Source organism: Fukomys damarensis, unplaced genomic scaffold (genome assembly GCF_012274545.1).
Source record: "Fukomys damarensis isolate Sample0158 unplaced genomic scaffold, DMR_v1.0_HiC HiC_scaffold_16, whole genome shotgun sequence".
In the NCBI taxonomy this organism is placed as follows: domain Eukaryota; kingdom Metazoa; phylum Chordata; class Mammalia; order Rodentia; family Bathyergidae; genus Fukomys; species Fukomys damarensis.
Genome location: NW_022900928.1, coordinates 1,895,978 through 1,910,211, shown reverse-complemented (window position 1 = coordinate 1,910,211; position 14,234 = coordinate 1,895,978). Strand labels below are relative to the sequence as shown.

General features: G+C 42.9%; 1 protein-coding gene across 1 annotated transcript in view; it reads left to right on the top strand.

Moving 5' to 3' along the window:
* Elp4 (elongator acetyltransferase complex subunit 4) overlaps positions 1-14,234 on the top strand; it is a 154,149-nt gene that overhangs the window by 88,815 nt on the left and 51,100 nt on the right. Inside the window, exons 8-9 of the mRNA XM_019209987.2 lie at positions 4,649-4,757; positions 7,772-7,878. Of these exons, the coding sequence (XP_019065532.1) occupies positions 4,649-4,757; positions 7,772-7,878 (216 nt within the window). The remainder of the gene's footprint in view (positions 1-4,648; positions 4,758-7,771; positions 7,879-14,234) is intronic.

Genomic DNA, 14,234 nt, shown 5'->3' with positions numbered 1-14,234 from the left:
CCTTAATTTTAATCTGATAAAACTGTATTCTTTATTAAGCCCAAAACAGTCACGAACAGAATTATTTCCTCACTAGTAAATATTTTAATAAAATAAAAATCTAACCTATGAAGTAAGGTAACAATTCTGGGGAAGATGGGGCTGGTTATAAACAGCATAGCGTTATAATTTCAATGTTGATTTCCATGTACTAGAGGGCTTAATAATGTTAATAGTGAAGCAAACACAGTTCCTCATTAAATGTCCTAGATTTGTCCTTCGATCCAAGTTTATTTTTTGGACTTCATGACAGATGTTACAGTTGCCAGTATATTCATGTTTCCGTGCGTCTTTCAGAAGGCTTTGCAGATGAAGCCGTTGGGTCTGATGTATTTGCTTGTGCTGATGCCGCACCCACTTCACGTCATATGCGGGGGTCAAACACAGAGTACCTTAAGTTTTTAGGTTACGCTTCACATCACTTGTGCTCTTCTCCAGATCTCACACTTGTGTCACATGCGCGGGGGGCACTCCCCTCACATTACCTTTGCCTTCTTTCTTCAGTAGTATAAACTGAGGAACCCCAAAGTCTAGTCTTTCTTGAAGCGTTGCATAAATGCTTTATGTCAGTTGGTTTATTTCTCTCAAGCTTCTTAGTAATTAATTTGTTGGTTAATTATTTCTTAATCTTCTTAAGATATTTCCTGGTATTGTATTTTGTCTTGGTACAAATTGCATCTTTTATATTATTGAGAAAACTTGGTCCAAGAAAATAAGGAGATATGCAGGGTTGAAGTAGTCTCATTCTTAGTTGGTAAGGCTAACTGGACATCTGAACTATTTTTATTAGAAAATTATGAGAGTTTTATATAACATTGTTTGAACGTTTATCTCTTCACAGAATTCCTAATTTAATTTTATGAGCTTTAATTTGAAAGGAAACATTAATCTTCCTTAATTTAAAAGCCAGTTAATGAATTTGAAGTGTCTTAAATAAAACTATGCTTCTATTCTATGAAAGCAAATAGGAAATAGTCAAAACAAAATCTTTTAAGGGCCTTCTAGAACTAAAGTTGGAATACGAAGGTAGAAGATCGGATAATCTGATTTGCCTTTTTTATTTGCAAAGCGTTTGATATATTTTAAATTAAACACTTAAGAAATCAACGCTGGGACATCAGTGTGAGAGCCTTTTATGTAACTTACTACAATGCACGTTAGCCTGCCAGCAAACTCTTAAAACTCCTGGACACTGGCTCTCTTCTCTTCTGGCTTCTCTCCGAGTCGTGTCTTGGCCACTGTCCAGAGCTGACAACTCTCGCCCAGGAGCAGAGGGAGATTTGTCTGGTGTAAGAAGGATTTTTGAGTCATCCTTGATTTTCATATCCAGATGGGCGAGGAAGAAGGGTGGCAGAACCATTGTATGCTCTTGGGTGATGTCATGGAGCCACACATGCACCAGGACATTAATTTACTCACACTGGTGGATTCTGAATGTCCTTAGACGTGCTTAATGAGAAACTGTAATGTAACGCCTTCCAAGCTAGCCGCAAATTATGTTCAGATTTACATGTGAGCAGTTGATGCCCAAATACCTTTAATTCTCCATCTCCAGCTATAAACGGAAGGCACGAGGGATTGGGCATCTTTGTTGTGCACATAAAACTCTTACATCTGTTAGGACGAAAGCGTAGAAGCTGCACTGTGAAGCCCACTGCTCCAGTCGTTGTGCTGAAGCTCTCTGAACACTGCTGGTCCTGTTACAACAGTTGGTTTGCACAGTGTTCTGCTAAAGTGAATCGTGATCACTATGCACTTCGGGGTTTTCTGAAGCTGGTAATTTTGGATTCTCTTAAGTAAATTGACTTTCACTTATCTGAGGAACCATTTAGTATTAATATTATCATTTGAAAGACTGTCTGACAAGAACGGTTGTAGGTAAGGTTACATCCACAGATTATGTCCATTGTGCATTGCGGATGTACGGAAGTGGTCTGTAACACAGTTTGAACACTAAGAAAACGTGCAGCTATGTGACCAGCTATCTTCTGTGCTCCTGTAAATAACCCCAACACTGAATGAGTTTATCATTAGATATTATTCTTATACAATTTCCATTGCATTTTATTCTGTAGATGTTTTTCAGATATCTGTACAGTTTTCACAGTTAATCAGTTTTGCTATATTAAATAAACTATTTGGCAAAATACTGTGCAGAAATCAGTAAATGTAACTCTGTATAATATCTTACATAACAGTATGATAAAGTTCATCCTTGCTCCAAATCTGTGTGAAAGCTTTAAAAATAGAGTTAGTTTGTAGTTAATAGCTGTGATATGAACCTACAGAACTTATATATAATAAATATATGAATGAGTTTCTTAGAAATTTTGAAATACAGGCTGTGCATGCCTTTTCTGTTTGAAATTAATTAGCTTTCCTCTTTAAAATACCCACAAAGTACCTTAAAAAACCCAGAAGGTTGAAAAATACAGTTTCTTAATTTTAATTATTAATCATTAGTTTATTAATGATTCATTATTAAGGTAAAGTGAAGGAAGTAAATGTCAAGTTAACCATTTAAATGCATAGCATCTGCTTACATGTTACTGGAATGAAAATCACTCACTCCAATTCCTGTTAACCCTTATAATTTTAGTATTCATAAGAGTGAGAAGGTGCTAGTCTATATAGCTGAGATCTTGAAGAGTTGAGTTTGAACACAAAATGCCTTTTACCATTTTAGATTCAGATATTCAGATACAGAGACTTAGTGTTGTCTTTATAGATAAAAGGAAATCTGACCTTTTAGGTTAAGAAATATTGCCAGTAGCCTTTGTAAAGTGCTTGTTCATCTCTGGGTCCGTGACAGAAGACCTCTTCCCAGTTGAGTTTATACTAAAAACGGAATGATAGGAGCCTGCTGGTTGTGATCCAAGATTCTTCTCCGTGGGGGAGCCACATGGTTTTTCTCCGTCTCCCACTTGTTCTCACCCTCTCTCACCAACCCAGCCGTACCCCACCCCCACCCCAACATTGTTCAGGCCCCAGCACAATGAATCATTTTCAAGTTGACTCTTTGGGAACTGTCTCCCAGCTGTTGGAATGTCTGGCAGACATTTTTGTTTGGGTGAAGAGTATCTGGCTGAAGCCCAACCTGGGTGCGTCTGATATAATGGTCTCTGGCTAGAGAAATATTGAGAGGAGCACGCTGATGGTCTTTGAGCCCCTGCTACTCCTGGAGTAGGACCATCCCCCGTGGCACAGGACTGAAAGGAGTCAATCCAGATTATTTTCTCACCACTGAATGAAAAAATCGCCTACGGAAAAAAATAGGCATTTCCAAGTGATGTCTGCTTTCCACACTTGGTATGCCCACGTGATTGAAAGACTGAAGACAATTAAGGGAAGTCGATTTTACTGGCCCTTTTTAGAACTGGTTCAGAGGCTGAAGCTTTCTTTATACAGCACCTGTTCCTTCTGGGAGGGATCACAGCACCACCGTGGAAGGTTTGGTGCCAACGGTACTTCAGTCCTCGCCTGGAAACCCTGACCTGCCCTCTGTTAAAACTTTCATTCCTGTGCAGTCTTTGTAAAAGGACTCAAGAAATCGGAGCCACCAGCATGGTCAGTAGCCATTCGTGTCTGCACAGCGGGAAAACCCTCCCTTGTATGTGGCCTCCTCTTTGCCAGAAGAAAGAGCATCAACATGATACACTGTCTTGACTGTTCTACATTTCCCATCCTTTTCCTCAAAGATTACTTTTAAACTAGTTATACATTGGCATTACCAGTGTATAAAAGGGGGGCTTCATAATTACAGTCTTGTACGAACTCTGGGTCTTTAGAGTAGTGTTGTTATACACATCAACACGATTTTCTGACCCACCACCCTGTCAGGGACTAAAAGGAACACTGGAATGTCATTAAATAATTCCAAGAACCAGCTGGATAGCTGATAATTTCGTGTTTACAGCCAAGAATATCTGGCTATTGTAGAGCTTTTACTATTTTTGACAGGACACACTCTTTGGAAACAGCACTATAGTATTTAACGGGATTTGAATTCAGCGTGACTGTGTTGGGAAGGACAGAGCAGGCTGTGGGTGCGAGAGCTGGTCATCCGCCATCTTCCCTTTTCCTCTGTTGTTAGCACAGAGCCCCGAGGCAGCGTCAGGGAGAAGACAGGCGCCTTGCACACTTGGTGGGGTCTCCTGGGTCCAGTGTGTCACAGAGGCGCTCAGCTGCTCCTGGGCTGAGACTGGGAGGGACCCTTGCCTTATCCTGGACACTGTGCTGTCTCCTGCTTCTGAGTCCTGTTGTCTGCAAGATTTTCCAGTGGGCAGTGGGCCAAGTAACTGGAAAAATAACAACAGAGAATGAAAATGAGGGTAGCCTTGCTCCTGAAAGCAAATGAAAAATAATTATGTTTCCTACCAATTTATGTTTTCCCCTCGGCTCTTCAGTTAGAGTAGCATATCTGTGCAGGTTGAAATTTTCAGTCAAGAGCACATTTTTGTCCAGTTTTCAGCTGGTAGCATCTTTAATCTTTATGGTATTTCCCTATTGTAATAATCTGTCTCCACTATAACTTATTATCAAGATGTCATAGTGGCACTGTATAGATGTTACATGTTTAAACATAAATGTTTCCTTCCATGTTTTGCAGAATAAAGCGATCACTGCTCGTGTTAAACACTTGTCAGATACAGTAGTGGGCCTGGAATCGTTCATTGGCTCGGAGAGAGAGACCAGCGCCCTCTGCAAGGATTATCATGGTAAGTGTCACCTGGGCACAGGGGGCCCTGGCTGCCTGAGTCCCTGCGCAGTCCACACCTCGTGGGGCAGCATGGATGTCACCTCACGGTAGACCCATCAGTGCTCCTGGTCCCAGCCGGTCTTCTGCGCAGTGCACCATCAGACTGCGTGAGAGCCAGAGGCTGTGTGGACTGAGGGGAGTCGGCCAAAGGTCTGAGGTCTGGCTTAGACGCACGGGGGCCTGTGGCTGCCGCAGTCACTGAAAGCTGCCGCTGCGCACTCAGTTGTACTTCTGAACCTGTGCCGGAAATAAGTTTCATGTTAATTCTCATCGTGCAAGTTGAATACCCCTAACCCAGAATCCAAGCTCTGAAATGCTTCGAGCCCTGGAGCCCTCGGGGCCCACGCACACCCAGCCCTCAGCTCTGGCTTCAGAGGGCTCTGCCTGGGGTGAACAGGTACCTGCCGTGCCTGCCCCCCACTAGCATAGGAGTCCCTCTGGCGTTTCACTTACATGCCTGAAGATTTGGCTTTAACTGAGCGGTTTTGCTGCTGGAGATGAACTCAGGGCCTCTGCGTGCCAATATGTGCTCTCCCATCAAGCCACACCCTAAGCCCTACATTTTTAAGTTTTTAATTACTTTAGCCATTTGGTTAGTTGGAGGATTTTTTAAAAATAAAAATTCTTGCACAAAAGCATTTGAATTTTGTTTTGTTTTGTTTTTGATACTGGGCATTGAACTCGGGACCTTGTACTTGCCAGGCAGGCGGCAGCACCACTGAGCTAAATCCCAGGCCCTGCATTTGAATTTTAAAAGTTTAGTAGTTGCATGTGCACTTGGTCTAAACTCCACATAGAATAAGGTAAATAACCGATTTTTTACCTATTGATTGTTGTATCCTAAATAAAATGTAAGTTATTGCTGTTACTATCGTAGAATTACTGTACTTCTCTAGAAACTTCTAGGCTAATAACTCAGAAGCTTCTTTGAAGTCTGTTACTTCAGTTTTGTGAGTCTGTGAAAGTTATTTTGTTGGTACACATATTAGAATATACACAAAATTATTAAAGAGCATACTGATCTAATTAGCCAGTGCTTTGAGTTTTGAAAATATAGCAGTCAGTTTTTTTTTGTTTTTTTGTTTGTTTTTAGACAGGGTCTCACTGTGTAGTTGAGACTGACCTGGAACTCACTATGTAGCCCAGGTTGGTCTCGAACTCACAGTGATCCTCCTGCCTCAGCCTCCCGAGTGCTGGGATTACAAGCGTGCACCAACAGGCCCAGCCAGTACTTTTTTTTTAAAGCTGTGAACAGAAATTCTCAACAGTAATGTGCCTCTTGCTTGTTCTCTTCGCTGAGTGCCCTTGGCTGTGCCTAGTTTCTCCCTCATAAAATTCATTCCATGTGTCATTTTTGCTATGATTTAAAGAGATAGACCAAGATTTGAGTGTTTTTAAATTTGTTCTTCTTCTTTTAATGCAATACAAGTTGAATATCATCATTATAAGTTATATATTGTCATTTATAAGTATTACAATGATTAGCTTATTAACTTAGTGAAACTATTTTATATTCTGAAAATACTATTTTCTTTCTCTTTTGGTACTGGGGATTGAACTCGGGTCCTTGTGCTTGCAAGGCAGGCCACCGAACCGCTGAGCTAAATCCCCGGCCAGAAAATACTGTTTTCATGGGAGCACCTCACAGATTCAGGGACTGTGCATCTTGGTTCAGATATCTGAATTGAGAATTATTCCCCAGAGTCACAAGTAATTCTGATGACTAGTACACTTCGGTTAACGAGAAGACCTTGCCGGTGAGATCACTCCTTCATTCTCTAAGGCCTCCTGACTTCATGGCTAAACAAGTGCCTGGAAGGCTAAAAGGAGAGATGTGCACAAGTACCATGCACTTACTTCTAATGTATTTTACCAAATAAGTATGTGTGGGGTATTTTTAACTTATAGCTAGAAATTATTTTTTCAATAGTGCCTTCTTTTTTTTTTTTTAATTTTAAAAAATTTAGTTAGCTGTGTTAGTGAATTCTATTTGCAGGGATCGTTTCTAAAGTGAGGTGCCCGGGGTTCACCCTTGTAAGCTAGAGCAGACCCCTGCGTTGCTAAGCTTGGGCACACACAGCACCTTGGAGTCTGTGTGTGCTGGGCCTGCAGGGTTCTCTGGCCCTGGTCAGGTGCATCCTGCAATAGTGGCTCCCAAGCAGGAGTCGCGTCCAGCAGGGAGGGGCACCGAGGGCCTGGTGTGTCCTCATCTGTGGGAAATGACCCTCGTTCTGTCAGAAGCGACATCGGGCTGCACAAAGCCATCTAGTGCCCTTGTCAGAAGGAATTAGCAGGCGTTGCCACTGACGAGAGTCCAGGCTTCTGGTTTACGTAGCGCCATCACAAAGCCTGTGACGGCCCTGTGAAGATCTGTTGGCCTGGCCGTGGAGAGGAGCGTCCCGGAGGCCAGCCTGAGGTCCACGCAGGGCCCACAGTGGGCTCTGAGTTGCAGTCTCCCTCCACGGTGTGCCCAAGTCGCTAACAAGGCGCAAAACGCAGTACTTTTTATTAGAGCTTAAAACGCAGTACTTTTTATTAGAGCTTCGCTGGTGATCAGTAACCCATAAGCCTTGTTTTGCTGGCTGCTTACTGGTGCATTTAATAAAATAAAGATCACTCAGTGGTGCCGTGGGCAGCGTGCAAGGTGATAGCCATATTTGCTTACTGTAAATACAAGGGAAAATCACACACAGACCGGCTGTAGTTTTGACAAGAATTAAGATCCCTCTTTACATCTGTACTTGTGTACCAAAGTGCAATTAGTTTTCCTCGCACAAGGATTTCTGTTTATCTTATTCTGCCTGATTACTTGAGTACAATCACACCATTTGCTTCAGTGCTTCTGGTAGTGAGCCCCGGTTTTAAAGGGAGAGGGCTGCGTGTAAATTTACAGGATTCTGCTGTGAGACTTTAATTTATGCATCTGATGACAGTGTCTTAAAATTTTTTTTCTTTTAATTTTCTCTCTGCAAGGTTTGATTCATATTCGGCAGATTCCTCGGCTTAATAACTTGATTTGCGATGAATCAGATGTCAAAGACTTAGCTTTTAAGTTAAAAAGGAAGCTATTTACCATTGAGGTAAGGGAATTTTTATTTTTTAGTTTATAGTCTCGAGGTGAATGCTGTCTCCTCTCTTTCTCTTTCCCTTTAATGGAACTCTTAAGACATGTTTTGTGCTAAATACTACGTTCTCTTGATGTAGCACACAGGATAGGTTTTTACTATCCTTTCATTTTAAATGGTTTACCATTAGAGTATAGCAAAAACGATTTTGTCCTAAATGTCTGTTAAAAATAAGCTCCAAACTTTCGTGATAAATATGACGTGCATATTCTCCAGGCTTTCAGAAGCATATTTAATTAGATGTTAATGAGCTGTGCTCACTGTGTGTGGAATGTGTGTGCTACCCATGGTTGTGTGTGATCCACACCCTGAAAGCATTTTTCTTTACTACTAGTGAAATTACCTTTCCCTTTTACACACCAGGTTAAACAAAGTGTAATTCATTCAGTGGCCTTAGGTAGATTTCCTACACTGCGAAAACTTTTTTGTGACCTTGATGCAAGCGGTGATGACAGAAAGTGGCAGTACAAAAGATTTATTTCAGCTTAATCTTGCTGAAGAGCAAATGAACGCAGCACTATTAAGCAATTAGAGTCGATGTATTTATTAACGCAGTAAATGTTCGGTGAGAGGTGGCTTTTGGCTGATGTGATAGTTATCAGAGTCGGCACAGTTTTTTTTTTTTTAAACAAAGACATAAAACAGCCAAGCAGCCTTGACAAACCATTTTGTTTAATCTCTTTTCAAATGAAAAGCTCTTAAGCAGGCCACTTGTCTTAACTGCTTGAAACCATAAAAAGAGAGAATTGCCACCAATAAATTAGCATATTTTTAACTTCATCACCAAATGATGGTCAATGCGGCTTGGCACCGCTTTGGTGTTCAGGACTTCACCCTGAAGTGACCACTTTGGCCCTTTTCTGACCCTCTGCCCTCTCTGAGCTGGCCACTTGATAAGGTGACTTAATGGTTCTCTCTCTTTCTCTCTTTCCCTCCACATTTGCAAGTAGCACTGGCCTATAAATCATTGTAAGGGCCCTATCCGGTGACAAATTAATGTGCCCTCCTCCTAATTAATGGTCATCAATGCCCTTAATTATCTAATCCTTTTGAGAGCAGTTAATAGTTAATCAGGCAGCCCGTTCTTCAAGCAGGCCATCTCCGCAGGAGTGTCAGAAGTTTCTCATGTGGGAGACTCCCTCCAAAGCCACTTAACGCCAGGAAAGCCGGAGTGGAGAAATGGTGATTCTTGAGCTAATTTGCTTTAGTTCTCAAAAGAAACCATTGAAATGGAACCCAGCACTGTAATGGTTCACACACTGTTTCGGCCCTTCTGACAGAACACTGAGCGAGGGACCGTAATTTAAAACCTTTAGAAGGGTGCATTTCTGCTTTACCATCACTGGGAAAGCGTCCTCACCATTCTCTCTCAAGTTGAATTTGTAGTTTAAATGAAAGATGTAAGTTCTTTTCCTCCATGAGGCATCCTTTACCCAAAATCAGTGTTCTGATGACCAGTCTGAAGTATCATTTCTGTTACCACACAAAGCAAGAAGCTCCCCACTGGGAGAAAATTATTGTGCTTATAGAAGAAAGTTGTACAGCAGATGGAGCCATGTTTGCGATCGCTCTTGCTCTATCCCTGGGTCCCCTGGAGTTGGGCTGGCAGAGTGGCAGCGGGTAGAGCAGCTTCACAATCACCTGGTCCGTGTAGGCGGTGTGGGCTGTAGTAGAGGCTGCAGCACCTTCGGGGCTGTTGAGAGACCCTTTACCAGCCACATGGGTTTCCCTTCTCCAAGAGAAGGCAAGAGAACCAGTGTACTTGATTACCTTGTGGTTTGGAAGCAGTATTTGAAAACAAAAGAAAAATAAACAGTTATTTCTATAAGAAGCCAATATTCAATGTTGATCAGATTCTTTGCTTTTTTTTTTTTTGTCTTACATCCTGCTCAATAAAGATGTAATATTTTTAAACTAGAAATATAGGTTCAACCCATTTAAAAAACACATACTTTCTTATGCTGTAATGTTAAATTTGGTGATTAGAAATATACAAATTGAGGAAGCAAACAAACCTAGTATCTAATAATAGCTGTATGTACTGTACAAGTCCATAGAGCTACACACAGAAGACAGTCATATGGTTACCTAAGATTAAATGTTTTCATTGTAGCACTGTCTTATAAAATGCATATCCCAAGAAAGCACAAGTCTTTGGTGACACAAACTAGACACAGGAGGAGAAATGGTCCGAAAGTCATTGGTTCAAGGAGTCCTTTGCTGTGGGGAATCACCCGAGTTCCAGTGTTTTAATATGCAGTGAATACGTTTTTGGTGCCCTGACGTTTTTGAGTAAAATGTGCACTCAGCCATCCTGTAAAATGTGAGACTGTGACATGGCGGGCAGGGTGTGTGCAGCCCTCTCAGAAGCAAGGCGGTCTGGCAGGTGAAGCAGAAGGTTCCGACTGCGTGCCGGCGGAGGTGTCACAAATTGGGCTTTATTCCCAGTCCTGTGGCCTCAGACGCAAGCACAGCTGGAAGTAGGGACCCAGGGAGCAGGCAAGTACCCTCCACCCAGTGTTGAAGGCGCTTAAAAATAGATTTAGTCATTGCCCTTTTTAAGTATGAAAACTGATTAATTATTTACTAACAACTCCAAGGGTTTGTAACAGGTAGTGCAACTTGACAAGTCTCGAATTTCTTTGAGTGATTTGGAGAAGGCAGGAGAATAGCTTTTCCTTCTTAGAATGTGTGTTGATATTGTGATTCAGGGGGAAACGTTCATCTGATCACACACAGTAAGTTATTGCTGTGCCTCTAACACACCGTTGTGTAAATTAGCCTCCATGTAGAAGCCGTGGTAAAATCACGTCTACACTAAGGACCCCAGAATCCTGGCGCACATTCTAAATAACTCTGTCCCAGACTCGGAGTAGGGCCGTTTATTTAGCAGGCATAAACTCTTTGCTGAACTTCATGTAATCCCAAGCAGTTAGAGTGGAGTTTTAAACACTCCAAGCAATGCATCTCTGCGTACCACATAAGCCCTGCTGGCCGAATGATCCGAAAGCACTGCCTTCAGTGGTGGCCCAGAGTTGCAGTGCAGAGGAGCAGCTCAGAGCTCGCATTGCTTTACTTCCTGTGATATTTACATCTTTAATGCTGGAATTATTACAGTTTCTTCTTTACATTATATTTTGATGAAATTATAATACATAAACAAGTAGGATTTGAAAAGTGGCTGCATTTAATTTGAGGACATTGTAAAAACAGCATTTTCACTAGCATGAATATTATTTTGCTACTTTAATTTTTTATTTTCTAATACAAATAATAATGACATATTACTCCATGAGTTGCAGCTTCTATCAGTTATTACAAAGAAGGTTTCCGTGTTTTGTGGGAGTTTTTCACTCCCAAGTTTCAGTGTTTTGAAGCAAGTCAGGGTATGGTAACTGGGTTACTCTGAAATGTACAAAAGACACACACTGTTGACTACGAACTTTCAATACAAAGTTGAACAGTAATTATACAGGCTGTAATTGGTGCAGGGGTGATCGTTATCATCAGTAGTGTATCTGTGGGTCCTGAGGCCATCTTGTACTATGTTACACCTAACTCAGGATACAAGGCCTAGTGTTTCTGCAATCACCAGAAGTTTTTCTCGCAGAATAACTAGCTAACCAGTTTTTATGAACTGGCTATTATTTCTGGTGCACTGACTCATTCTTGAAATATTAAGACCAGAATCTAGGTGCTGTCTGTGTAAATTAGCTTTGTAAAACAGTATGTTGACTTGATTTGACTCCGTAGAATGATTTGAAATTTTTACACTTTGGGAAAGCATAAAATTCTTGCTGACTCCTAGTCACCATGATAACATTTAACAGTTTGGAGTGTCACATGATATGTGTAGTCTCAGATTTACTTCCTCCTATACTTCTGTTTTCCAGAACCTTTTCAGTTTTTAGGTGAGATGTAGAAGGGTGAATATGTGTTACTGTCTGTAGAGACGAAGCGAGAGGGTGAACTTGTTAGCTCACAGTCACCTCATCAGAACGAGATGCAGAAGTGAGGAGCTGGGCTTGGGAGCCCACAGGGTCAGCAGCTTGGGCCATATCGTCTGACGCACCTGTGCTGCTAAGGGTGCCCTGTGCAGGTACTGGTTACTGTCTCAGTTCTGTGCTCCTAGGTACGCTACAGTTATCAAATAAATAAGTAAAGCGAGAGTCGAGCAGAGGCCCCTGTGGGTGGAATCATTCGTCAGAAGTAAACCCAGAGAATCCGTGGGTGCAGTAGAGCCTCCTGCGTGTTCAGACTGCGGTGTGTGGCTCCACCCTCACCCGCATTGTCACTGTGACACCAATGGGCAGTGGCACCGTGCAGGTGCCTGGCCTTGCTGCCCATGCCCCGTGTCCTGGATCTGTCCAGAAGTGTGTACCACCTTAACGGGAGCAGTTTGGGGACTGGCTAATCCTGTTCCCACTTTGGAATCTTAATTGGAAGAGATAAGGGGAAGAAAAAAACATCATTTAACTAAATTATTGTCTTGACTCTGTAACAGAGGTATAATCCGCAATTGGGCCAATTAGTGAGGGCCTGGTGGCTCCCAGCCGCGAGCACTTGATGAGGTCTGACCCGCCCGGTTCCCACTGCTGTGCTGCCAGGTAAGACGCGGGACTTCAAAGGCCCAGGCGTCAGCAGGGCAAGTCTTGCAGGCCAGCTTAGGTCCGGCAGTTAATCTCCCTGCTGCACCACAGCGGCTCTCACACAAAACCCGCTTACACGACACAATCACGCGGCATTAAAGTTGGAGTTGAGTGGTGCCAGTTTGCCTTTGATTTTTTGTGGATTGTCCGGAGATGGCTACATGACTGGACACATGCTGAAAGTGTACTGATTAGGTAATTTCCCAAAATACTTGAAGTGTTCTCCAGCTTCCTATATAAATGTTGTAGGAGCTTATTCCTTTTTGCTTGGTCTTCCAGAGGAATAGTACCTGTCCCAGGCAATAATGAGCATTTCTCCCTGCTGCCTGGCCAGCATAGTTTTCACTTATCACTTCTCCTGGTTTGTCTTCGCGTTAATAGTTCCATAAGGAGAATGTAAAAGGAAATTGTTGCTAAGTGGCAGCCTGTTTAAAAATCTATTAAATGCGTCGCGAGACGAAACATTTTCTCTGAGTCACTTATGTTCACTGACAGTGCCTCTGAAATTTCTTTGTAATTGTTTTCCACTTACACGTGGAGTAAAGTGCCCTTGTGGGGTATGATTGCATAAGTGTTCTGTCCGCATCCTCATTTGCTGGAGGCTGCCCAGCGGTGACATGTTTCCATTCCGAGGAGGGCCTGGGCCCACCCAGCATCGTCTGAGCAACGGCCTGTGCCTCTGTGCCCCTGTCCGGTCTCCAGGGAGTCATCAACACCTGGGGTGTTAAACTTCTGCTCAGTTACTTCCTCAGTGCAGCCCATTTCCTTGGCGTATATGAAAATGTCTTCTGGCACCTTGTCTGTCATGGCACTGCTACAGAAATCTTCGTCATATAAGCTGAACTGGCTCTCATTTTAACTTGAGACTATTTGTGCGCTGCCGTGGTCTGCAGTCTGTCGGCTCTCTGGATGGCTCTCGGCCCTGGGGTGAGATGGACCAGGCTCAGTGTCATCCTCCCACCCGGGTGTTGTGACTGTCCTCTTGGCTTGGCCCCAGGAAAGGTCTGGTGCAGAGCTCTACACGTCGGCTCAGAGCTGGTGTACAACTGCTGCAGCAATACTCGCACCCCGCACACAGCTCCTGGCGTGTCACTTACGTGTCTGAGGGTAGGCGCGGAGCTCAGACGGAGGGAAACCCGCAGCTGTCCCAGTTTCCCACCTAGCAGCATTTTTAAGTTCTTAGAAGATAATGTGTGTTGTACTGGTCTGTCCTCCACCGTGCGTCGAGCACGAATGCTTCGTAGACGGGGTGCTGGAGCCCTAGGGTACAGGTAGCTTTGGGGTGCTCCTGTGCCCCAAGACTCCAGGTCCACTAAGTGCACAGGAAGCCTCCAGGACGTGCCTCCCTCTGGTTCCTTCATGCTGGGGTCCCTGGACCATGTGTCACTGTCTCCAGCTCTTCTTAGGCTGTGCCCATCTTGCCTTCTCTAACTCATGGTCTTCATCGTGGGCATCATTTTAAATTCTCATTGTAACATTTCGAGGTTACTGTAGTTATTTGTCTCCTCATGGAGTTTTTTTTCAACCTCAGTAAACTGTCCGCTTTACAAGCTGAGGACATGGTCTCATTTGCAGTAAGTCCTTCAGATGTCTTAAGCTTGTAAGCTTCTATTTCTTAAGTAACTGTTGTCTTCCATGAGTTTCTTTAAAATGTGTATTTAG